At 33.4% G+C, this 26,657-nt stretch overlaps 1 protein-coding gene across 2 annotated transcripts in view; it reads left to right on the top strand.

The window, feature by feature from the left end:
* LOC149778672 (cytosolic phospholipase A2-like) overlaps positions 1-26,657 on the top strand; it is a 69,348-nt gene that overhangs the window by 41,143 nt on the left and 1,548 nt on the right. Inside the window, exons 10-18 of one of the 2 annotated variants that reach the window (XM_089939474.1) lie at positions 3,328-3,550; positions 4,470-4,584; positions 4,853-4,990; positions 7,117-7,218; positions 8,519-8,890; positions 12,246-12,323; positions 20,567-20,632; positions 23,350-23,537; positions 24,597-24,783. In XM_089939474.1, the coding sequence (XP_089795600.1) occupies positions 3,328-3,550; positions 4,470-4,584; positions 4,853-4,990; positions 7,117-7,218; positions 8,519-8,890; positions 12,246-12,323; positions 20,567-20,632; positions 23,350-23,537; positions 24,597-24,783 (1,469 nt within the window). The remainder of the gene's footprint in view (positions 1-3,327; positions 3,551-4,469; positions 4,585-4,852; positions 4,991-7,116; positions 7,219-8,518; positions 8,891-12,245; positions 12,324-20,566; positions 20,633-23,349; positions 23,538-24,596; positions 24,784-26,657) is intronic. The other variant, XM_089939475.1, reaches the window with a different exon arrangement.

Below are 26,657 nucleotides of genomic sequence, written 5' to 3' on the forward strand. Positions count from 1 at the left end.
GTATGGATAAGAGTATTTCTCACCCTCCTTTTCTTACTTTCTCTCTCTGTCTCTCTCTATTTAAAGTGTATATTGGTATGCATTAGACATATTTTACAAAGTGAATTTGTATTAAAAAATAACTTTTCTCTTCCAAAATTTACACTTTTGTTCTCTTTATGGGGCTGCTCCTGAAGAAACAAAATCTATATTCAATTATGATGTTTTCCACTCAATGCTAGGTTGATTACAGCATAAGAATCTATTCTGGGTTGATGCCAGAGTATGCAGATATATTTATGCCTCTCAGAGATGCTAATATCCGTGTTTTACTGTAAAAAAAGTGTTTAGGCGTTCATCTGCTTTTAAAATACAGAGCTTAGAGCCAGCTTTGATTCAGATACAATGGGGCCAGTTTACTGTAACAGGGCCTTTGCTTCAGTGGATGTTCTGTGCAATGGGGCCAGTGTACTGTAACAGGGTCCTTGCTTCAGTGGATGTTCTGTGCAATGGGGCCAGTTTACTGTAACAGGGCCCTTGCCTCAGTGGATGTTCTGTGCAATGGGGCCAGTTTACTGTAACAGGGCCCTTGCCTTAGTGGATGTTCTGTGCAATGGGGCCAGTTTACTGTAACAGGGCCCTTGCCTCAGTGGATGTTCTGTGCAATGGGGCCAGTTTACTGTAACAGGGCCCTTGCCTTAGTGGATGTTCTGTGCATATCTAGTGTTATCATAGATAACCACTGTCAGCACTGTTATAAAACATGATTACCATCAAAATATGAAGTCATTTTCAGATTCCAGCCTGGGAAAGGTGTCATTTATGTTACACGAAGCTGTTTGATGTGGATCATTATAATCTGGCCACACCAATTATAGCTGAGCAATTAACAGTGGAAGTTTTATAATTACCCATGTTGGTAATTAAACTTAATTAAATATATTGTTGGAATGAATACTATATCCCTAATTATAATGACAGTTGCAATGTCACATGCAGTTTTTATTTGCCATTTTTCATTTTTTTTAAAAATTTCAGTCTATAATTAAATGATCTTCAAGACTATGAAAAAGATATCCAAGATCTCTCTCTCCTTCCCTCTCTCTAGTGATAAATCTCCAGTTTATTTAGTTTTGTTTACTTAGAGGACTAAAAAGATGTGTAGTTTTCTCTGCCGCTGTACTGGGGATCATGTCAGGTTGAACCTTTTAATTCATGTTTCTTATGGAGATTCGTTCAAATATCAAGCTAGACATAATTTTTCCAACAAAATTTCCTCATCTAATTTTCAGAATTGTTTTATGTAACTTTATCTGAAGTTATATTGAAAATACATACAGTCATGTATAATACAAGTCATACAGGTCATTTTGGCGTTAAGTACTATTATTATTTAGACATTCATACCTATAAATGGCGTATATTCTCTTCATCTGGACCCTCATACAACCATATTTCTTTTGGGAGGTGATATTTACATACCCTGAGAAATAAATATTGCAAACATCAATGTTAAATTATGTGGACATTTTTCAATGAGGTCAGCATAAAAGGCGTGATCCAGTACAAACTGGACTGGATGTCATGCATTGTGATGTCACAATGAAAGCTGGACGTGTTGAAAAAATGTAAACTACCTTGTTATTTGTTATGACAGACCCAACATTCTCTCTTCTTGACCCAATCTAGTTCCTTGTGATCATAAATGTAAAAAGCCACAGTGATCAGTAATTTTTATCTGGAAGATTTTTGATGACATTTAAGGTGCAGAGCATTCAACAGTTACGATTGAATAGATTTGTTCAAACTATATTAGTATTACATTTTAATTTGAGTAAATGCACCTACATGACCACATTGACATATACCAGTACTTTAGTTGTCTTTATCAATCCTATATACAGGTCTTTTGTCCTAGTCTCTATCACTTTCTCACCTTGTTGTGAACTCAACTTATCATTTGTTATAAGACAAACATGTTTTACGAAGATAATTTGCCACATTGTTTTTCACAGTGGATGCATACACAATTTTTAAAAAATTCAATATGTGTTTATAGAGTTGTTGGCTGGGGGGATAAATTATGTATATTGTTAAAATATGAGTATGGATTTGATTTTGCTTAGGGTATAAGTTGGCATTAGTCAATACAGTGTTACATTGCTTCTTTTTTGTTTTAAGTTGATAATGAAATTGCAAGTTGATATTCTTTTTTTGAGATCTTAAGACTGCATGCAAATCAAGATTTAATTATTATTTGTCCATTATTCACTCCCGGCTTCCATTCATTTTACTGAATTTTACATTTTTCATTCCCAGTCAGGGTGTATAGAACATTCACTTTCAGCTGTAACTCAGTGTCTTGCAGGATAGTGTTCGGCCACATCCTATTCTCTCCCTAAAGATACTTCTTTTACATTTTAATACACTACCATAGGACTAATATTTTTCTGCATTCAAATTTTCTGATCACCAGTAAACATGGGTTTCAAACATTTGCAAGCAAAGAATAATTTGTTACATGATGATCTGCTAAACACGTTTTACTTGACTGTCATGGCTCTCTACTAAGCATACTGTGTTGTTAATTCATGTATTTTCATGTGTATTGATTGTTGTGGTTTTGCTAAAAGTTACTTTTTCATTAAACATTAAATTCATGGATGGGATGGTGCTCCTGTTGTTTCCACAGAAAAGCAGTTGTTCAGTGGGTATTTAAATTGATGGATTGGGATGGTGTTCATGTTGTTTCCATAGAAAAATCATTGTTTAGTGGTTGTTTAAATTCATGGATTGGGGTAGTATTCCTGTTGCTTCCACAGAAAAATATTTGTTAAGTGATTATTTAAATTTATGGATTTGGGTAGGGTTCCTATTGTTTTGACAGAAAATCTTTGTTCATTGGGTATTTAAAGTCATGGATTGTGGTGGGGTTTCTATTGTTTCCACACAAAAATCATTGTTAATGAGGTATTTAGATTCATGGTTTATATTAACAACAAAATCCACAAACATAGGTACCCCATGAATAATAATATTTTTGTGGTATTTGGTGGAACACATCTCCATTGTGGATGATATTTATACATGTACTCATGTATTTTGTCCAAATACATTTGTTTCAGATTACTAAAGAATTTACTAGTAAACAAAATTATTAGAACTGCTTATTTTTAAAATTAATTGAAAGTCATGGTAGGAATTTGATAAGTGTGTTAGGGGCAGCTAGCCTAATTTCAAATTATCAGAATATTTCTTCATCCACTTGGACATCATCGTCTGTCCAGGACTTTTAGATATGTCCCTATATGCATTTGTCCATGGTACCACCATCTCATCTCTCTGCAGGTACTTGTCCACACTTTATTCTCACCCAGACTGGCCCCAAAAGACTCCAAAGGATCTCAATGGTGAAATTAGGAACAGTATAAGCTCCAGTCTATTTTGGCTGCTGAACCCTCAAAGTATGTACCGCTACATGTCACGCATCATGGAGAAAAGACGTCATGGTCAGCCTGTCAGCTTTACCGATTTCTTTGGTCATCTTGTAGGCGAGACATTACTGAAAGGGGTAAGGCAATGAATGTGAATACTTGAAGATTATGACTATGATGATGATGATGAATGAAGTAGTAAATAAAGCAAAAGATATCAAAACAACAATGTAATGAAAGAATATAATTTACAGATAAAAACTTCAAATGTTAAATATTTTTTCCCTATAAGTGTGATTAGAATGATCACAGTATGAAGGGTTACATGTCCATTCCTCCTAGGCTACTTTGATGTCATTCTTAGGCTTACTACATGTATGTTCCTAAGTTGTTTAAATGTCCATTCCTAGTTGTCTAGATACTGAATTTTAAGCTGTTCAGATGTCTATTTCTAATTGATTAGATGTCCATTTCTAAGCCATCAAGATGCTCATTTCTAATCTGTTTAGATGTCTATTTCTAATTGTTTAGATGCTCATTTCTAAGCTGCTCAGATGTATACTTCTAAGTTGTTCAAATGTCCATTCCTAGTTGTTTAGATGCTCATTTCTAACCTAAACAAATCTCCATTCCTAAGGGTTTAGCTGTCCATTCCTAGTTCTAGATGTTGATTTCTGTTTTATTGTTTGCATGCCCATTTCTAAGCTGTTAAGATGTCTAAGTTGTTTAGATGTCCATTCCTAAGATGCTTAAAATGAATGTGCTTCAATTTATATAGTTGATAAGCAATAGAGATTGCAAATTCTTTCACTGTTAGGAAATCACTTGTGTTTAATTTACCTTATCCAAATACTTAAATGAGGTCACTGTTGAGCATAAGTTTGTTTTGATATAATAAGGTCACTGCTTCACTGCATGCTGAAGTTGCAGAAACTTATGAATATGTAAGCCTTAGACAATCTATACAGTAACAGCTCAGTCCCTTTCATCTGTTCTTGTCAGAGTCAACTGTTCTTTATGTGTGCTGGTAATTTTGTAATGTTTTGTCCTCTTCAGAGACTGGATACCAAATTGACAGACCAGAGGGAGAAACTGAAAGATGGCAGTGTCCCACTTCCCATGTATACATGTCTTCATGTCAAGAAACATGTCTCAGCCATGGTTTTTCATGGTAAGTAAAAGATATTGAGAGACAAGTCATGGTGATTGTACAGTGGTCCCCATCTTTTAAGTCCACCCGTTCAGCAGCTGGAAAGTGGTTTTATAAGAGGGGTGTTCATTCTAGAAGGGGATCACACAGATGTGAGGAATAATTAAATATAAATTAATATTTATTGTTTATGTATTCGACTATGTTTAAAATTCTATTAATATCAGGTATAGTGAATTTATAAAAAAAATGAAATCATGCCTAATGTGGTGATCATGTTATCTTTCAGAATGGATGGAGTTCAGCCCATATGAGATAGGCATGCCTAAGTATGGCACCTTCATGGATCCAGTTTTATTTGGAAGCAAGTTTTTCATGGGACATCTTGTCAAACAGCACCCAGAACCACCTCTCCACTTTCTGCAAGGTAGCACTTTTATTATTATTATTAGTTTTATTATTATTATTATTATTATTATTATTATTATTATTACTGGTGGTGTTATTAGTATTATTGTTGTTGTCATTATTATTACTATTATTATTATTATTATTGTTATTATTTTTATTTTTAAAGAATCAGGTTCTAATTTGGACTGATATTGTACTCTAGTCTTAACAAACTGACAACTATTTCTATTAAAATTGTCTTGATGAAACAATTACATAAAAGGAGACAATTTTAATTTGGATATAAAAAATGTGGCAAGCGAGTTCCAAAAATAATGCCTATTATTCCAGTATTGTTTTTAGGACCTCTTTAGCTCTCCTGGTCATAGACAAACCTCTTTAGCTCTCCTGGTTGTAGACAAACCTCTTTAGCTGTCCTGGTCATGGACAAACCTCTTTAGCTCTCCTGGCCATAGACAAACCTCTTTAGACCAGAAGAATTTCATGGGATGCTCTGTCATTCATTGTCCATCCATCTGTCTGTCCATCCATTAACACAAGCCTGGAATTGCTACTGCTCCTAAAACTACATGGGGGACAGCCATAAGGGTCATATCAGCATGTGGTTTTCACTAAAAGCATTTTTTTATGTCTAGTTGGTCCTAACAGAAAATGGTGTTGATCTGTCATCCAATATGGCTGCCATTGCTGCCATCTTGAAAATATTGTTACTGATACTCACCTGATTGAAAAGTAATATTGCTGAGGTGTTTCATCAGAAGACTCCTTATGATGTCTAGTTGAAAATCTTGAAACTGTTTGTAACGCTACTCCTGGTTGGATGGTTATATCAACTATATGACTTCTTATAATGTCCAGTTGGTCTTAAATGAAAATGGTGCTGCTCAGACATGCAGTTTGGTTGCTACAGCTGCCAGTTTGAAAATCTTATCACTATTCCTGACAGAATTGTTATATCAGCATGAAGTTTTACCTAATAGATAAACCACGTTTGTTAATTTTGGTTGGTCTGGTCTCAGGATAATGTGACTGGGTGGGACACGATGCTACGTGTTCATGGCATGATGCCCCAGTGGTAGACATTGCTATAAACTGCCTCACAGCAGATATTGTAGCAATATGACTGGAAAATTGTTAAAGCTATGATAAAATTCCAAATCACACATACTTATCTTGAACCCCTGTAAGTTCTTTTCAGCCAGAAGAGCATCAGTCCCTTCATGGGCCTCTTTTTACCAATAGATAAACCACTTTTGTCGATATTGTGTTTAAACTGACATTATATGTCTGATAAATGAAGAAATGGAAATTGCAATTACAACAGAAAGGAATCATTAAGTAAAATAGATACATGGCTCTGCCATGTTATAAAGTGCTAGTTGGGGACAGTTTGTAGGTATGGGTACAGAAAATGACAATTCAAAAGAACGCTGACATTTTTACATATGTAAAATATATAAACTTTTCATTTTATGATGATCACAATAAGCTTTTTCACATATATGTAAAATTTTTACATGTACTGACATTCTGCATGTGAGCTTCATATGTTCTAGTGTACTGTATTTTACTTGTCCTAAAATTTAGGAATTGTTTTATTTACAAAAGTATGACAGCAAGGCAGGATTTATAACTATGTTCATAGAAATGGTATTTTTGTGATAGCCAGATACTCAACTTAAATGAAATGGTTAATTTATATATTTCTTTGAGCTAATGAAAAATGGAGATAAAGTTTTCATTGTCTTTTAAAACAGGGTTGACTTAATGGCATTGACTGTATTATATCCAGAATAGCTCTATAATTAAAATTTAGCTCATTATAATTAAGGAGAGCTGTATTATTTGTATCATACCAAAAAAAAGAAAAGGGAAGGAATTACTTTTTCTCTTTCCGGGTTATACTTCAAGATTAATAAAAGCTTGTTTATCATTGTTATTATTCCAGATTGCTGTGCAGATGCAAAATTGCTATCGGCCTCTTAACAATGAATTTTTTTACTGTTCAGACTGGTCTCAGTTATTGATCCCATTGAAGCCTGGATTTCAAAAACTACCGTACACTGTATTTACCTTTATGTGATTTTACCTGGATATAGTCAATAAAAACGGACTTTATAAATAACCTCTTTATTTGTTCAGGTATATGGGGCAGTGCCTTTTGCATTCAGTTCAAACGACTACTACAAGATGATAAACAAGTGGATACAGTAGAATTACTCCGACAGGAGAGGGAGGAATTGGGTAAGAGACAATCATTTTCTAATGCCAAATGAACTGTGTTTATTTTTATCATATCATTATTTATAGTCTTATTTGATGATATTGCATCTTAGGCTTAAGTCGCCAGTTTACAATGGTCTTATAATTTAAGTGTTTTTGTCTTGAATCGTGAGAGGTGTAGAAAAAAAATGGTTATTAACTTTCAGACTTAATCTTGTTGTTTTCAGCCCTAACAAAATGGAAACCATTAACTAACAAAATGGAAACCATTAACTCATGAAATGGAAACCATTAACTAATGAAATGGAAACCATTAACTAACAAAATGGAAACCATTAACTAACGAAATGGAAACCATTAATTTAATTTTTAACAAAGTGAGTGAACGTGAAATTTCATTACCCTCAATGAGAGTTCATGGTTACACATTGTATCAAGTTGTTTAGCCTCTAGATATTTTCTTTGTGGGCCTAGCTGTGCTTTGCAGTTATTGAGTTGTTTAGCCTGTAGATATTTTATATACTGATTGCATTTGGACCTGAGTTATAAAGTATAAAGCATAATAGGTAATCAAATGCATTCTAGATAAAACTGCAGCTCAGTGTTGTGGTACCAAAGTACAAAAAAGTACAACCATTTATCACATACACAAAACAAGTACAGCCATTTATCACATACACAAAACAAGTACAATCATTTATCACATACACAAAACAAGTACAACCATTTATCACATGCATAATACTGAAATAACCTAATATGCTGAGTTCTCAATTATCCTGGACAACGACGAATTACATTATTACCTCGATTAAAAGTCGTGTCCAACTGCAGACTGCACAGACCCAGCTCTGCCAGTGCAGGTCAGGGTATATGCATTTTATTAAGAGTACCATAAACAATAGAGCAAACAGCATAGACCCAGATCTGCTGATGCATTATGCAATGGCAGATCATGATCTATGTTAGTTGCAGTTGGACTTCACTTACAAGCAAGTATATCTGGTAAGTAAGTAAGTAAGATCGTGAAATACATTGCTCAAATTCATCTCACACTGCTACCTCTGTGTCTCATTTGAGAAAAATTACCACCTAGAACGTGTCTACTTTATTACTACAGTAATACAGTTCACTGAATTTTGAAAAGTCAGTTGCTGCAGAATGGGGGCTCTGAGCCTTAGGGGTGGGGTGGGGGTGGAGAGGGGGACACTTTTGCATGTAATGTATAATGAGGGGAATAGAAATAACTGAGAAATGCATGGAGAAAGTACACTTTTGTTGAGATTTATAGTTTATCCTAAAGCATTTACTTTCACTACAGAACAGGAACTAGTAAGAGAGCTATCTATGCAGGAAAATGAGGACAGTGATACTAGTGACACCGAGACAGAGTCTGAGGATGAAAAACCGTCTTCCCGATCATCTTCATTGAAATCTAGTGGAAGCTCAGTCTCAATCTCTGATGTTGCACCCATTAACAACAAGCGCCGGTCTTCATTTTGGACCTCAATGCTGAGCTCCCTGTTTGAAAATTCACCATTGATGTCAACCATTGATGGGCGAGCTGCAATGGTCCACAACTTTATGAGAGGACTGTCGATGCATACGGCTTATCCGTTCTCCCCTTTTACATCTTTTGATGAAAAGACAGAGAAATTGAGTGGAAGAAGACAATCAAAGGATAAACTTGATGGTATGAGTCATAATTTGTTTATGTAATTACGTATTCGAGTGACCTACATAAATACTGGAGATGTCATTTTTATATTAGATTTGTAGTACTAAAAATTGTAACTTAATAAATTGAAAATTTGAGTATTTCATAGTTGAGGTGAGCAGTCTTTTTATGTCATTCAGTAACTTTTGAATATTACTAGTAATCACAAAGTTATTTTGCCATGATTGGTGAAAATTAGTGGAATCATATACTTTGCACGAAATTTTAAATTACCATTCATCCTATTTCACATGAAACAGTGCTACAGTTTTGTGTCGTTTTATCACAGCTTCCATTAGTTCTGTTGTGTAGAACACCATGTGCCTATACCATATGTACTAGCTTATAAGTCACATCAAACAGCAAATTGCATAGACCCAACATCTTCCATTTATTAATGTTCCAGCATACCTGGGTCTGTCCAGTTTCTTAATAGTCATACAACAACAATATAGACCCTTATTTGTTTGCACAATATGTGATGGTGGATAAATGTCTGTGTTGTCTAGAGTTGACCTAAACTTATAAGTGAGTATATATAGTTCAGGCTAGTAAGGCAAATGAATTAGTAAAATCCTGAACTTTTTCAAGATGGGTCCCATACACAACTTCAGTCAAAAACAATGTAGTTATCCAACCCCTGCCGGAACAAAGTATCTTTTTATTTCAATAGATTGACATTATATTACAAAGTATCTTTTTATTACAATAGATTGACATTATATTACAAAGTATCTTTTTATTACAATAGATTGACATTATATTACAAAGTTCTTTTTATTACAATAGTTTATAATTATACACTGATAAGGACATGGATTCTTGGACTGTATAGAATATCATCATTAATCCAAAACTTTCCAGACCCTCCAATTTTCTGGACACATATTCCCCAAAATTTGTCTTAATTTGTAATAGTATCTAAGATTTCCATGCACAAAGTACCTCTTTTTAGTTGACAGAAGAATTAAATAAAGTTGAAACTGAAACTGACTTTTTCAAAAACATGTGACTGATTAGATATAGATACCACTTTGATTAACCTTATTATAGATGGAGTTCCTTGGCTTGCACATATTTTTTAAAAATCTTTCTATTGGCTGAAATTCTATTTCTCAATGAGACCACCAAATCCTTGCCATTCCAAACAATTTGTATTAGTGAACTACCATACAAAGAGGGCCAAAATAAATTTTCTGTATACATATTACATTAAGAATTGAAGTACTCTTACTAGCCAATGCAGGTGCATTAGTTCTGTTTACTGTAGCCTTTCTTTTCACTACCTGCATGCATGTGACAAATCATAATTCAAATTGTCATGCATCTAATGCAATTTGCCATTTCCGACCAATTATCAGCTGTGGCAGAGTATTTACATAAATAAACAGAAAAACCAACACCTGACAACTGCAACTAGTATTCTTTATTTGTAAAAGATAATGCAAAACATTATCTTGTAAGTGTTCTTTATTTGCAAGCAAGGAGATAATGGAATCCAGTTTACCTAGCCCACTTTCTACTGTCATTGATTGAACCAACTGGGTGTATCAGAACAGAATAGATTTTTGGATTAATCATGGAACTGTAATGTCTTTAATTGTTTATACACCTTACATCGTATACACATTTAGGTGCACAAATAAATATAGCCAGTAAAAATATTAAAATATAATTTAGTTAGACACCTAAAAGTTTGCTTTATTTTAGAAAGAAAAGAAAAAGGCCTCTGTATGAAATATTTGAGGACACAATGCTATTTTATGGCAAGATGGTGTATGAAAAATTAGAGTGTTCACAAAATTACAGGCAGTATACATAGTTCCAGTACAGTATATAGTTCCCTATAACTACATTGAACCAGATCTGGCATTGCTTAATGTACCCACAGATCTGGGTCTATGCATTTTGTTCAGAGCAATCAGTCAAACATAGACCCTGATCTGTCTGTGCATCATATAATGGTAGATCAGGGTCTGTGTTGGTTGCACACGGACTTGACCTAAAAGCGAGTATATATTGTATAATGCTTTATTCTTTCCAGTACAGTCTAGTCTAAATAATCTGTCAACAGCTCAAATACAATCTCTTGACAACTTTTGAACTTATTTTGTACATTGTATCAGGGTGATCACATTTGTGGATTTATGGCAGAACAGGCAGTTTTGTGTTTTTCTTAATATTGCATGATTGTTTTGCACCACGGTAAGTGTTGATGATGTTGGGAAGTCAGTATTTAAAAAAATTAAAAAAAATATAAAAAACATGCAGTGAAGTTGAGATATTTTAAATTTCAGAGATTTTTTATAAGTTATAATAGCAAAAAGTCTCCTGACTAGAACACAGAATCAGGAACATATGTATGCCAAACTGCCAAATCTCCATTGCACTGAAAATATTGTAAATAAATTTGCTATAGTCTCCTAATAATGTTGCATTTATGGGACTAGACTGTATTTTGAAGCAATCTTGTCAATATATTATATTACCCACATTTCAGTAACGAGGCGGAAGCATATATATGTAGCTTTTATCACACTGCATTTTGCCGCATGATGTTATGTCACAAAATAGCTTTGATTAGTTTTGAAGGCACTACACTACTGTCTAGACGAATGATTAAATCACAGTTTTAATTATAAGAAACAGCAATTAAGCAAACAATTGGACTCTGCAATCATTTTATTCAGTACAATTATGAATTTTCAAGCCGAGTTCCAATAAAATTTGAAATTTATGTTCTGCTCCCTTAACTTGCACTGTTTCTCTCATGATATGCCCATAAGTCCACATACTAAACTTTTTTAAAAGGAGAGGGGAAAGTGGTATAACAACATAAGTGTGTTTTTCAATAAAGTTTTGTTAAAATTTTATATAAGTGGCGGGTTGAGCTGCTTCTCAATATAGACTTAGAAAAGCAGCCTGCAGAAACCTCAGGCATATTTTTATTTCAGTTGTAAATCTCAGGCGGGATTTTATTTCAGGTGGATTTTTATTTCTGGCAGAAATCTTAGATAGATTTTTGGGGGTTTTAGTGGAATCTTAGGACAACATTCTGCCCTAAATCCACCTAAAGTCCACTTGAAATTTGCCTAAGCTTCTTTTCATGAACAGTTTATAGTTTAGGCAGAAAACACTTTTAAAAAAAACATCTGAAACCCGCCTGAATTCCACCTGGGAAATTTCGCATGGGTTGTCATGAGAGAAATACTGTAGTGTGGTCACCCTGTCAGAGGTATAAAGGAAACTTAAATAAGCAAATTATGGCAGTTTTTTTATTTGCATCTCTTGGAAGCTTACCTAATTATGCCATATCAAACTGCATTGCCAGGAGTTACAGAAGCCAAGCCTCTGAATGCTAAAGAAAAACAGGAAAGGTTCAGACGTGGATTGGAAGAGAAATTGAAAGGTTGGACATGGATCTGTTAATTGATGCAAATGTCTTAAATTTTATTTGTTTGATGCAAATGTTTTTTTTTTATATGTGCCATAAACAGTACCAAGCTCCTCCATCATAAGCCATTACTCAAACCCAAAATATTACTCAAAAATATTCTTACCAATCACAATGCTGCATTTGTAAATTTGTTGTAAGATTTCTAATCATGTAGTTAGATTTAATTCTTGAATTGTTGAGAAAAGTTCTATGACATATTTGCTCAGGTAAATTGCATGTCCATCTGAGAAGAGAATGGTTCTAGATCAACATGTTGGATCAGTAACAAAATCTCACCATCCTACACCATAAGTATGGAAAATACTTAAGTCTTTTAGACAGTGGCTTTATGTGTCAGCCAATCACTGCAACTGGTCAGAGTGTCTGAAGGAGTCAGAGTCACTTTTATGATTTCAACAACTTTGACCATTTTTTTTTTCTCAGTCAGCTGTGATTTAAGGCTATCACAAAAAAGACCAGAAGTGATTCAAACACCTGTAATGTTGAATGGTGAGATTGAATCCAGCAGTATATCTCACACTGTTTTCACACTGTGATAAGACCAGGTGGAGCAGTGTAATAAACCTGTCAAAAAGTAGGGGCAGGCTTATTATCAGAAAGAGAAAAAAACATATCCTAAGGAAATATTAGCATTATTGCTGTGAAATTAGAGATGGGCATATCATTGCATTAATACAGCATGATTTGAATTAAACAGCATAGACCCTAATAAACCAGTGAAAGATGCATTGGCAGATCTGGGTTATTTCTCTTTGCATTTTGGGTTGTTGTAAGAACAAGCACATACTTTGCATCTTCACAATTAGATAATTTTAAACAAAACTTTTAGTTCAGTGCTAAAAACAAAACATTACCTGTTCATACAAGCTTGGATTTATCAGATTCTGGAATTTATAAAAAGATGTAATCTATAAGTTGGAATGATATTGTACTGTTTCTGTGCAGTTTTATCTGTCATTTGTCACATAGTTTTATATGAATGGGTTCCACTGTACTTTATATCCAAATAATATTTACTGTACCACAATGTTTGGTCACTGACTGAAGAAGCAAATGTTACAGTAACAATGTTTTTGTGACATGACATTGGTACTGTGGCATAACAATGGTACTGTGTGGCAAAATATGTCTTATGAATATAGCACCTAGCTCTCCCAACAAAGATCACAATATTAGATTCAAGGGCAAATGTGCAATTTGACACAAATTTAGAACTACACAAATTATTAGACAGCTTACTAAGAAAGTGCTACTTGTGTTGGTATTGATAGTAGTGGATGTGGTTGTTTTCATGGTGGTGGTGTTTATGGTACAGTGGTCTCTGAATATAATACTGTTTATGGGAGACATTAAAGTACATGATGTTGTAGGTGATGTTGCCTTATACTGTGTTTTACATTAGGTACTGTGTTAAACTGAGATGCTTTATATTGAGGGAACACAATACTAGTAGTAATAGTAATAGTTATTAGTAGTTGTTCTTATTGTTGTTCATCATAACAACACTACAAACCACAGCATTATTATAAAATTACACATTTTGACCAAGCCTTAGTAACAATGTTTTGGATTGGTTAAAATAATATGTGATACAGAAAACTAAAACTTATTAGTTCATGACACCAGAAGGGAACTACTTATGTATTTTTGCACCCTTCTTTTGTTCTTTGACAATATTTGTGAAAAATGGTTAAAATATAGTTCTTTGTTTCTTTTGTGAGATTCAATATTTTAATAACTACATTAAATGTAATTACTATAAGAACTGAACAACCTTCATTTTGTGGTCATTTACACACTATGTATGAACAACCTTCATTTTGCTATGGACATTTATGTGGTGTGTGCTTATTTTTAAACTTTATGACTCAAGAATCAAAAAAAAAATTATGTTGAATTCTTACATAATCAGAGTTGTGCAAATTTAATAAATTGCATGTGTTTGAGATAGACTTTTGAAAACATATTTTTGTACATATTACTTAAAGAGTTTAATATAGTTTTTTTTCTGGTTAATATTAAGATTAATATTATTTTTCCTGAGTTTATCATGGTATAAACTGTCAGTTGTTGACTCACACACACACAGAGTTTACATAAAAACCTTTGGGCATTATTTGCTGTTGCTTTTATAATTGCAATTCTTTATAATTTTATTAATTCTTTTAGTTTATTTTTTCTTTTTTAAAGATATTTTATATCATTTTTGTAGCCTTGGTTAAGCTCATGAATTTTTGTTGAGGGTTTCTGCTATAGTGCTATTTATAGAACAAGGGGCTTTCCATCAACAATGTAATTGCAATGTCAACATCAGAAAGTAATTCCACCCATGGTTAGTGGCCTGATATTTGTTATCCTTAACATGGTCTTAATATTTTATCAAAATTGGCACATGTGTCGTAAGTAGAAGCTCGATATTCAAAACAAAGGACATAGGAATGACTCTTAGATTGTATTCTTTTAAAGACTTGTTCAATGCAACTTGGCTGATTCATCATTGTCCAGACTCATTCAATCTATTTTTGTGTTGAGTAACAGGTTAGGCTACCTACTTTGGCTACTTACAAATGAAATTAAGACTATTGGTAAATGGTTATAGTGATGGGAGTTCAGTAGTCAAACAAAGTAAGACACCAACCTGAACAGTGACAGTTATGATGGAGGAGGGGTGATATATATCTCCCCACCCAACCCCACATTGTAACTATCAGTCAGCATAACACATGGGTCCAGTTGTTGTAATGATAGTCTCTGAACCCCTCTCATCCCAATATCTATATCCATTTACCTTTTTAACTTAATTTTAAGGGCATGCAGTGTGTTTATCTCCCGTTTCAGTGTTTACATTGGTTACTTTGTACAGGACTCTATTTATAGAAGTTGGCATGAAGTAGTTCCTCATACAGTTTATACAGAAATAAATGCAGCTCAGACTGTTATCACATGGTTACGTTCTGACCAATGGAAATCTTTGCTACATTTATAAATTAAAGCAATTGCAGTTAGATGTGGCTGATATTTTTAGAATTGCTTGTTCAGTTCTTGCCTTGGAAAAGTTTGTTTGGTATTATTGCATCAGCTACAATTATGTAAACTCCAAAGTTTAATGGAAATATGTTATTGTTATTTGTTGTTTTTTTTTTGTTGTTTTGCTTTGCATGACAGCTTATCTTTTTTCACGAGTGAAAAAGATTTTATAAGGTGGATAGAATACACTTTTTTAATTTAAAAAATGTTGGAGGCAAATGGTTATTTTCCATGTATGTAATCATCAAGAAATCTTCAACAAATACGCAACACCACAATACTGTCTCAATTTTTAATGTTTTGTAAAAAGAAAGACATTTTGTTGGTATCTAAACAAACAGATCTGCATATCTGAAAGTATTTAATTTTGTGAATAAGCTTTTACAAATATCCAATAAAGAATACAATTGAACCAAACAATGCCAACAGCAAATGGCAGTCACTTTAGTGGTTACAACAATACTACCTACTGTATAAGTACAGCACTAACACCTTTTTGAACAATACTGCCTAATCTATAAGTACAGATCTAGCACCTTTCACAACAATACTACCTACACTATAAGTACAGATCTAGCACCTTTCACAACAATACTACCTACACTATAAGTACAGATCTAGTACCTTTTACAACAATACTACCTACACTATAAGTACAGATCTAGCACCTTTTACAACAATACTACCTACACTATAAGTACAGATCTAGCACCTTTTACAACAATACTACCTACACTATAAGTACAGATCTAGCACCTTTTACAACAATACTACCTACACTATAAGTACAGATCTAGCACCTTTCACAACAATACTACCTACACTATAAGTACAGATCTAGCACCTTTCACAACAATACTACCTACACTATAAGTACAGATCTAGTACCTTTTACAACAATACTACCTACACTATAAGTACAGATCTAGCACCTTTTACAACAATACTACCTACACTATAAGTACAGATCTAGCACCTTTCACAACAATACTACCTACACTATAAGTACAGATCTAGCACCTTTTACAACAATACTACCTACACTATAAGTACAGATCTAGCACCTTTTACAACAATACTACCTACACTATAAGTACAGATCTAGCACCTTTCACAACAATACTACCTACACTATAAGTACAGATCTAGTACCTTTTACAACAATACTACCTACACTATAAGTACAGATCTAGCACCTTTTACAACAATACTACCTACACTATAAGTACAGATCTAGTACCTTTTACAACAATACTACCTACACTATAAGTACAGATCTAGCACCTTTTACAACAGTACTACCTACACTGTAAGTACAGATCTAGCACCTTTTACAACAATACTACCTACACTATAAATACAGATCTAACACTCTTTTACAACAGTACTACCTACACTATAAGTACAGATCTAACACCTTTTACAACAATACTACCTACACTATAAGTACAGATCTAGCACCTTTTACAACAGTACTACCTACACTATAAGTACAGATCTAGCACCTTTCACAACAATACTACCTACACTATAAGTACAGATCTAGTACATTTTACAACAATACTACCTACACTATAAGTACAGATCTAGTACCTTTTACAACAGTACTACCTACACTATAAGTACAGATCTAGCACCTTTTACAACAATACTACCTACACTATAAGTACAGATCTAGCACCTTTTACAACAATACTACCTACACTATAAGTACAGATCTAGTACCTTTTACAACAATACTACCTACACTATAAGTACAGATCTAGCACCTTTTACAACAGTACTACCTACACTGTAAGTACAGATCTAGCACCTTTTACAACAATACTACCTACACTATAAATACAGATCTAACACTTTTTTACAACAGTACTACCTACACTATAAGTACAGATCTAACACCTTTTACAACAGTACTACCTACACTATAAGTACAGATCTACCTTTTACAACAATACTACCTACACTATAAGTACAGATTTAACACTTTTTACAACAGTACTACCTACACTGTAAGTACAGATCTAGCACCTTTTACAACAATACTACCTACACTATAAATACAGATCTAACACTTTTTACAACAGTACTACCTACACTATAAGTACAGATCTAGCACCTTTTACAACAATACTACCTACACTGTAAGTACAGATCTAACACCTTTTACAACAGTACTACCTACACTATAAGTACAGATCTAACACCTTTTACAACAGTACTACCTACACTATAAGTACAGATCTAACACCTTTTATAACAATACTACCTACACTATAAGTACAGATCTAGCACCTTTTACAACAATACTACCTACACTATAAGTACAGATCTAGCACCTTTTACAACAGTACTACCTACACTATAAGTACAGATCTAGCACCTTTCACAACAATACTACCTACACTATAAGTACAGATCTAGTACCTTTTACAACAATACTACCTACACTATAAGTACAGATCTAGTACCTTTTACAACAGTACTACCTACACTATAAGTACAGATCTAGCACCTTTTACAACAATACTACCTACACTATAAGTACAGATCTAGCACCTTTTACAACAATACTACCTACACTATAAGTACAGATCTAGTACCTTTTACAACAATACTACCTACACTATAAGTACAGATCTAGCACCTTTTACAACAGTACTACCTACACTGTAAGTACAGATCTAGCACCTTTTACAACAATACTACCTACACTATAAATACAGATCTAACACTTTTTTACAACAGTACTACCTACACTATAAGTACAGATCTAACACCTTTTACAACAATACTACCTACACTATAAGTACAGATCTAGCACCTTTTACAACAGTACTACCTACACTATAAGTACAGATCTACCTTTTACAACAATACTACCTACACTATAAGTACAGATCTAACACTTTTTACAACAGTACTACCTACACTGTAAGTACAGATCTAGCACCTTTTACAACAATACTACCTACACTATAAATACAGATCTAACACTTTTTACAACAGTACTACCTACACTATAAGTACAGATCTAGCACCTTTTACAACAATACTACCTACACTGTAAGTACAGATCTAACACCTTTTACAACAGTACTACCTACACTATAAGTACAGATCTAACACCTTTTACAACAGTACTACCTACACTATAAGTACAGATCTAACACCTTTTATAACAATACTACCTACACTATAAGTACAGATCTAGCACCTTTTACAACAATACTACCTACACTATAAGTACAGATCTAGCACCTTTTACAACAGTACTACCTACACTATAAGTACAGATCTAGCACCTTTTAAAATCCATCACCTATACTCAACATCAAAGGGATCTGATACAGCCAACAACACTAAACCAATTTGTTCTGAAAGTACATATATATGATTTGCCTTTAAAACACAGTTCATTATGTTGCATTTTTTCATGACCGTGGCATTAATACGGTGGCTTGAGAGTGGTAAAATTCAACTTAGATCCCCACTGGTTTGGATAATGTCATCATTCCAAATGTGAACCAATACATGTGGCAAGCTGCCGTAGCTTGGTACAGTTAGTGTGCAATGAAAGTGCAAAGACGCTAACTTGATTTAAAAACATCCAAATTGCTCCTACATACAAACCAACCTCAGCCACTCAATTTAATTTAAAACTTGGTCAATCAAGTAGATTCATGCTGAATGAATCATTGTGGCTCACGTGCAAATGTGTGAAAGATTGGGCCTAATTATTCTTGGCTTTGAGAATGCAGGACTTGTTTAATTACATAATTTCGGGATTATTTACCTGAAGAGCATTTATGTGTACCAGGAGGCTTGATTGGCATGATGTCAGTTTATGTCAGTCTTGCCCAGAGATCCCACAGCTATGGTGACAACGGACATCATATCACTGATATCTGTTGTCACAGTATAATGATGACATCACAACGATGATGTCTGTTGTTGTATTGTAAAATGATGATATCATATCAATGATGTCTATTGTCATGATATAACGATGACATCATATCAGTCTGTTGTCATAATGTATAATGACGTCCATTCTGTTCAGTCTGATTATATTTTTGTCAGTGCTGCTGCTAAACATGACTGACTTTACTATAAGCTTTTGTTATTTGATAAGACACAATCACTCCTATTATGTTCATTCTCTCCCTTAATACTTTGATAAATGCAGTATCATGTAACATTGAATGTAATAACCATGTCACACCAAATGTTGTTTGATACCACATAACATTCATAACAGTTTGAGGTGTTTGTGTGGATGTTTTTCCAACTGCACAATTGTCCTTGTTTCTGTGGGTTTGCAGTACTGGCATTGTGTATTTTTTCCCTATTATCTTATATATGCTACAAACAGTCACCCTAATCTGCTCTCACACAATATGGTTGCAGATCAGGGTCTGTGTTGTTTATTCTACTCATTACTCTTAGCAAACAGCATGGACCCAGATCTACAACACTATGCACTGCTAGATCTGGGTCTGTGCAATTTGATCTGAATTATACTCCATTGTCTATGGAATTTTTTATGTCACAGTAGCTGTTCTTGTGAATTTTCCGTCATAATTTATAGTTCCAAAACTCTTCTTACAAATGTTTACCACATAAAGCCAATCTTCATTTCAAGTTTTAAAAAATTTGGTGAATTCATTTGTTTTATGGTATTTGTTATTTTTCTTGATCTTGCAACAAATTATTTTCTGTTCCTAAATTTGTGGATTGTGTAATGAGTCAAATGGTCTTCATACAGACAATTCATTGTTCTTTGAATATTTAAATTCATGGTGACCACAAAAATCTATCAGAACACTTAGCCCACAAATACAATAATTAACATTTGATCTATAACGATTATTTTTTTAAAAAGCAAGTTAATAATTTAAAGCAAGTTTCCTAAGTTGTTCAAAACCTTGGTGAGTCAGCAGCAATTCCTCTAGAATTTTCATTTTGGTGGATTCTTGCTGAGATGTGTACTTTTAAGTTATTATTTTTTTTATTTTTTTATGCAGATTTTAATTGATAACTTACAACATAAAACTGAAACTTAAAAGTGTTCCATAATCAATAATTATCTTTATACACTTATTTAAAAAGTTTATATGAATTTAGAAGTTTGTATGTCATTACTAATTATCAATTATTTTTTTCAGCTTCCAGTTACTTTAGTCAGCGTCTCATAACAAATGACAAAATAGAGGATGAAGATGAAGAAAGTGGTAATTAGACAGAGTTATTCCCCTTTCAATGTCACTGCTCTATTATTGCAGCTTTGTTTCTTCTGGTGGTAGAAGAGACATTGTGCCATTCTCATAAATAATGCTTAAACCCGTTTCCATAAACAATTTGAGCACAAAAACTGACTGCTTTAACAAATTTTGATTTGCTATAACTTTCCTCAGAGTTGGGTTTCAGGTTCATCTTGTTTGAATCATTACAGATCACACACGAAATTGTAGAATATTGAGAGCCTTTAGATATTAATCTCAGCTTTGGAGTTTTAAGTTAGAGTTAAAGGACTTTTTTTGTGCTCAGTTTCAAGACAATGGACCTGATCTATAAGTTTTGATTAGTCACAGCTAAGAGCTTGCTTTTATTGTTTCTTTTGATGTTGTACAACTACATGTATATATATTGATAATGATAATTTCTGAATATAACATTTGGTAAACACTTTTCTTGTTATTTACGTATTTGTCATTCTTTTCAATGTTTACACAATTGTGATTTGACAAATTCCGTTAAAGAGAGCTATTTGTCAAGGATTGTAACTTGGTAATTTGTTTTAGTTTCTCATAGAAACTAACCAAGACCTGTATTCAGAGCGATATAAAAATTACCATTATTGCATAAAATGTTTATTAAGTAACTTAAGCTGAATATATAATCAGGACTTTTTGGGTTGTAATTATGATTTGAACTTCCTCAGGTTAATGTTGAAATTCTGTTAGTTTTCAATGGTACATAACTACTTTTGATCACATATATATTTTTGCACATTAATTTTAAACTGTTAAATTTGAAACTCAAAACTAATTTTTCAAGAGAAATTTCAGTTTTTGAGGCTATTTGAATGTTGTTTTCTCTCTAGCACATACTTAATTCTTCCATGTGCTGTTCAACAGTTATTAATAATGTACATCTCACAAGTTATATTATTAATAATTAACAAATGGTCACCTCGAAATCAGGGACATGTAGCAGGACAGTCTTTGACAAGCTGATTGTTTAGAGTCAGTAATCTCAGTATATATGGAACTCACAAACTGCCTGTCGTAAGATTAGGACTTGAAAGTTGGCAAATCTCAAATAGATGCAACTTTTAAGTTCAAATATCAATATTTTTTCACGATTTGTCCAAACTTCCTTAAAAAAGTTAATATTCACATTTTTTCTCTTCAGCAAAATGTGATATTGAACTTGACATTGACTACAGGATGGAAATAACAGATTTTGACAGTATATCATGTGAAAGAATTTATTAATTGATGAAAGAAACTTCAAGCATTTATGTAATTTAAGACTGGTACATATAAATGCAATACAGAAGTGCTGATTTATATACTGTAGCAGGATCACATAGTATAAAACTTGAACTAAACATGACCTCTCTCTCTCAATTGCAAGCAGGTACCCTGCAAGCTTGAACTTGTGTGAAATAAATTTGAAATTCTCTAGAGAATTGGGCAAATGGATTTATAAACCCCTGAGTTTGCCTCTTAACTAAATAACCTACCTGTGTTTGTCATTTAGTTAGCTTGGGAACAAGAAAATTGCCTTGGAGGAGCAAAATTAATACATAACTGCTTTTGTATAATCACCAGTATTAGCCAATCAGAGTTTCTGTAAGATAACCTGGTTTAATATTGGATGTCAATCACCAGTATCAGCCAATCAGAGATTGCCACATCTAATATTTCTTGTAGGTGCAGTAATAACTTTTCAGAAGTCATTTTACTGTGTGATATTTGCGCTGGTGTGGGCTTCAGTGAAAATTAGTATTTATGCTAACTGCGTTACAGTTAAATATAATGTATTTAGTAGTAGTAGTTATAGTGCTAGTAGTATAAGTATTATTATTATTACACACCTATTAATATTACATGCTTTATCTGGCAGTCGGTTCAGATGTTCAGCCCATATTTCTGTATAAGACTCAGACTGGAACTAGTTACATGTTTTCTCTGATGTCCACATATAACTATTCTTAGATGCATCGATTTGAACTTTCATAAACACCAATTCATTCTGAGTTTCATTAGCATTGTAAAAGCTAAAGTATGTGGAAAGCGTACAGTAGGGATATGTAACAAATACAAACCTGCATCCATGTTTTATTTCTAGTGAAGGTAAAGAGGGAAAAATATTTGATGTGGCTTGTGAATACATCTTGGCCTAACAGCCATAACTTATCTCCATGCCATATCACACTCGTTCTTCCTGCCAACTCGAAACAAACCATGTATGTAGTTACTCTTCTTTAAACCAATGTACTTTCACCTTATTGTTCTTATTTTTTGTAGCAGTAGATTAATTATCTAGTTTTTAACAGAATGTGTTGTCTAAAGACAACTCAGCTTGTAAAAATGGTACATCATATATATATATATATATATATATATATATATATATATATATATATATATATATATATATATATATATACACACACACATGTAATTATAGAAGGCCGCATGGAAGATTGGTTAGTTGACCAAATGAGCATCTTTAAATAAAGTCTTTATTATTATTATTATTATTTATTATTATTATTTTTATTATTTTTATTATTATTATTATTATTATTATTATTATTATTATTATTATTATTGTGTATTTATGGCTAGTATTGATTATGTTTATGCAATCAAGTTATTTGGTGAAAATTAAACGTGGGTAAATAACATCCATATTTATTGCCTGTGTGTTTTTGCAGAGGAAGAAGACCAGTTTGATGGGATATTTGATATGTACCCGACCTCGATGAAGAAACTTTATGTTGTGGATGGTGGCCTCACATTCAATTCTCCATTCCCACTTATGCTACGTCCCCAGAGGGGTGTTGATCTCATCCTATCATTTGATTTCAGTGCAAGGCCCAGTGACACAACTCCACCATTTAAGGTAGGATCCTACAAAAGGGTTTGAAAATGTCTTCATGGTCTAGAGTCTCATTAATGCAATAAAAATCATTCTCATTATATGCATATTGCTAACCATAAATGCAAAGAAAAAGAAACACATAAAGCCTTCACTAAATTAATATATAAGCATATATTCTTTTTATTAATATTGTATAGTACTATATTTTAAAAAATTACCAGACCTTTGTAACAAACATTTTGATTGGTTAAAATTGCATCATGTGATGCAGAAATGAGAAGTTATTGGTTTTTAACATCAGAGAAGAATTACTTAGGTATTTATGCACCATTCCTTTGTGCTCTGACCGTATTTGTAAACAATGGGTACAATAGAGTTTAGTTTGTATTACTATATAATTAATATATAAGCATATATTCTTTTTATTAATATTGTATAGTAATTATTATTTTGGGCAAATTTGTATATTATATTTATATTTTCATATTTTGAAGTCACGAAGCTTGAAAATTGATTACACACTGCATATAAATGTATAAATGGCCTTTGCTCCACTAAAGCAATTCATGCTGTGTGTTATCAATATTCAAGCAACATGACATTGCAAATCCTGAAAAATATAAAGTTAATTTTTTAAGGTGCCCACTTTACAATGCTTTCATACATTAAGCTATTCTCAATATATCACAGTTCCATACATATCACTGTACTCTGTATAACATGGTTCTGTATATAATGTGTATGGTAGTTATGGACCCAGACACTGATACTAGATAAGCACCAACAGACAGCTATATTTATGGGACAGAGAAAAGCCATTAACTGTCACAATGCTGGTACGTTTCATTTGATGACATTTACCAGCACTGTGATGCTTCCAGGCATTACACTGATTGCTACTGTAATCTGTAAGACTGTAATCTGTAAGACTGAATCTTACATTAGAGTCATCTTATCCAAGTTTCTTCATTTGTAGGTACTTACAAAGTTATGTTTTAAATATATATAGTGTTTTAACATTAATATTATTTTTATTATCATTATTATTATTATTATTATTATTATTATTATTAATTTCAGGAGTTGTTATTGGCTGAGAAATGGGCCAGACTAAACAATGTTCCTTTCCCACCCATAGACCCAACAGTGGTTGATCGAGAGGGTCTGAAGGAATGCTACGTTTTTAAAGACACTTCGGACCCTCGTTGTCCAATTGTTATGCATTTCCCCCTCGTAAACATCACCTTCAGAGATGAAAAGCTACCTGGTAAGATAGATAAAATAATCAGTTCATCAACTTTTTATCAGAATTTCATTTCATACTTGATATCTTTCCATAGCAGAGAAAGCCATGCCTATACATTGAAAAAAATGCATATTTGTTTGTATTCAATCATTAAAGTTGGGCTTTTTTCAAACATTATTCTGACTTATTAAAGACTACTTTCAATTTATAGTAAAAGTTTCACAAAAATTATTGAATGGTGGTGAAGTTACAAATATTTAAATTGCTACAGGTAACATGAGAACATTCATTTAGGTGTGAGACCTTCAGTAAACTCTATTGCTTGATTGTCATGTAAGCATTGTTTCCTAGTCATTCTTACGTAATGATTCACACACAGCTCATATTGAGATTGGTTAAACAATAGTTGATTGACAGCTGATAATGGTAAGTACTAATCCCTTGAAAGCAAATGGTAGGAAAAGTCAGTGGATGGCAGTATCCATTATTTCCATGTAACACAGTGTCCATCTTGAGAATCTTGTTTTTGCAACTCCTCATGAATGGATGGTCACGTCAACATGGAGTTTTCACCAAAGGACTTCTTATGATGTCTAGTTTGTCCTAATTGAAAATGGTGCCAATCTGATCTCCAATATGGTTGCCACAGTGGCCATCTTGAAAATCTTGTTATTGTTACTCATCCGAACAGAAAGCTGTAATAACTTGTGGTTCACCAGTCGACTTCTTATATCTAGAGGGTCATAAATGAAAATAAAGCTGATTTGATCTCCAACAAAGCTGCACCATCAGCCATCTTGAAAAATCTTGTTATTGCTGCTACTCCTGAATTTATGGCCTTATCAATATGGGGTTTTCACTAAACGACTTCTTCTTATGATGTATAGTAGGTCCTTAATGGAAATGGTTGTTGTTGTTGTTGTTGGGTTTAACGGCATTTTTCAGCACACGATAGGCTATACATGGCGGCCAGTATTAATGGTGGAGGAAGAACCCGGGAAAACCCCGGAAAGAACCACCGACCCACGAGAAGCTACTGGCAAGCTTTCTCACATACCCACATTGGCTGAATCCTAGACTCGAACCGCCGCAGACAGAGGTGAGATGGCAGTGATCCATAACGAAGAGCGCTTTAGACCACTCGGCCACTCGGGGCCCCTAATGGAAATGGTGCTAACATGAAAATCTTGTTATCAATACTGCTCCTGAATGGGAAGTCATATTGACATGGGGTTTTTATTAGAAGACTTATGATGTATAGTTGGTCCAAAATGAAAATGGTGTCAATGTGACTGGGGCCAGATTGAAAATGCTGTTATCACTACTGCTTCTGAATGGATGGGTGTATCAACATGGAACTTTACTAAACAACTTCTTATAATGTTTGGTTTTTTCCTAATGATGCCATTCAGCCATTTAATATGCCTGCCACAGCGAGCCTCATGAAAATCTTGTTATAACATTTTCTCCCGAATGAATGGTCATATTTACATTGAGTTTTCACTGAAGACTTATGATTTTTAATTGCTTGTAAATGAAAATGGTGCCAGTCTTACTTATAATGTGGCTGCCACAATGGTCATATTGAAAATGGTGCCGATTTAATAACAAATATGGCCACTATGGTAACCATCTTGAAACTCTAGTTAGTGTTGCTCTTCTGAAATGGAAATTCATATCAACATGAGTTTTCCACCAGATTTCTTATTGAGCCTTTTCTGGCTGAAATAAAAATGGTGCCAAGTTGACATCAAATATATGTCCACCATAGAAACTTTTTTTTTTTAAAATAAAAGATGGTTTCAACACACCAGAAGTTAAAATTTTGGTTATATCTTTAATTCCTGGAAATTTGTTTCAGTCAGGAGAGAGTCATTAAGTTAAAGGGACTCTTG

The sequence above is a fragment of the Sinohyriopsis cumingii genome, chromosome 17, assembly GCF_028554795.1.
Source record: "Sinohyriopsis cumingii isolate HCF-2022 chromosome 17, ASM2855479v2, whole genome shotgun sequence".
NCBI lineage: Eukaryota > Metazoa > Mollusca > Bivalvia > Unionida > Unionidae > Sinohyriopsis > Sinohyriopsis cumingii.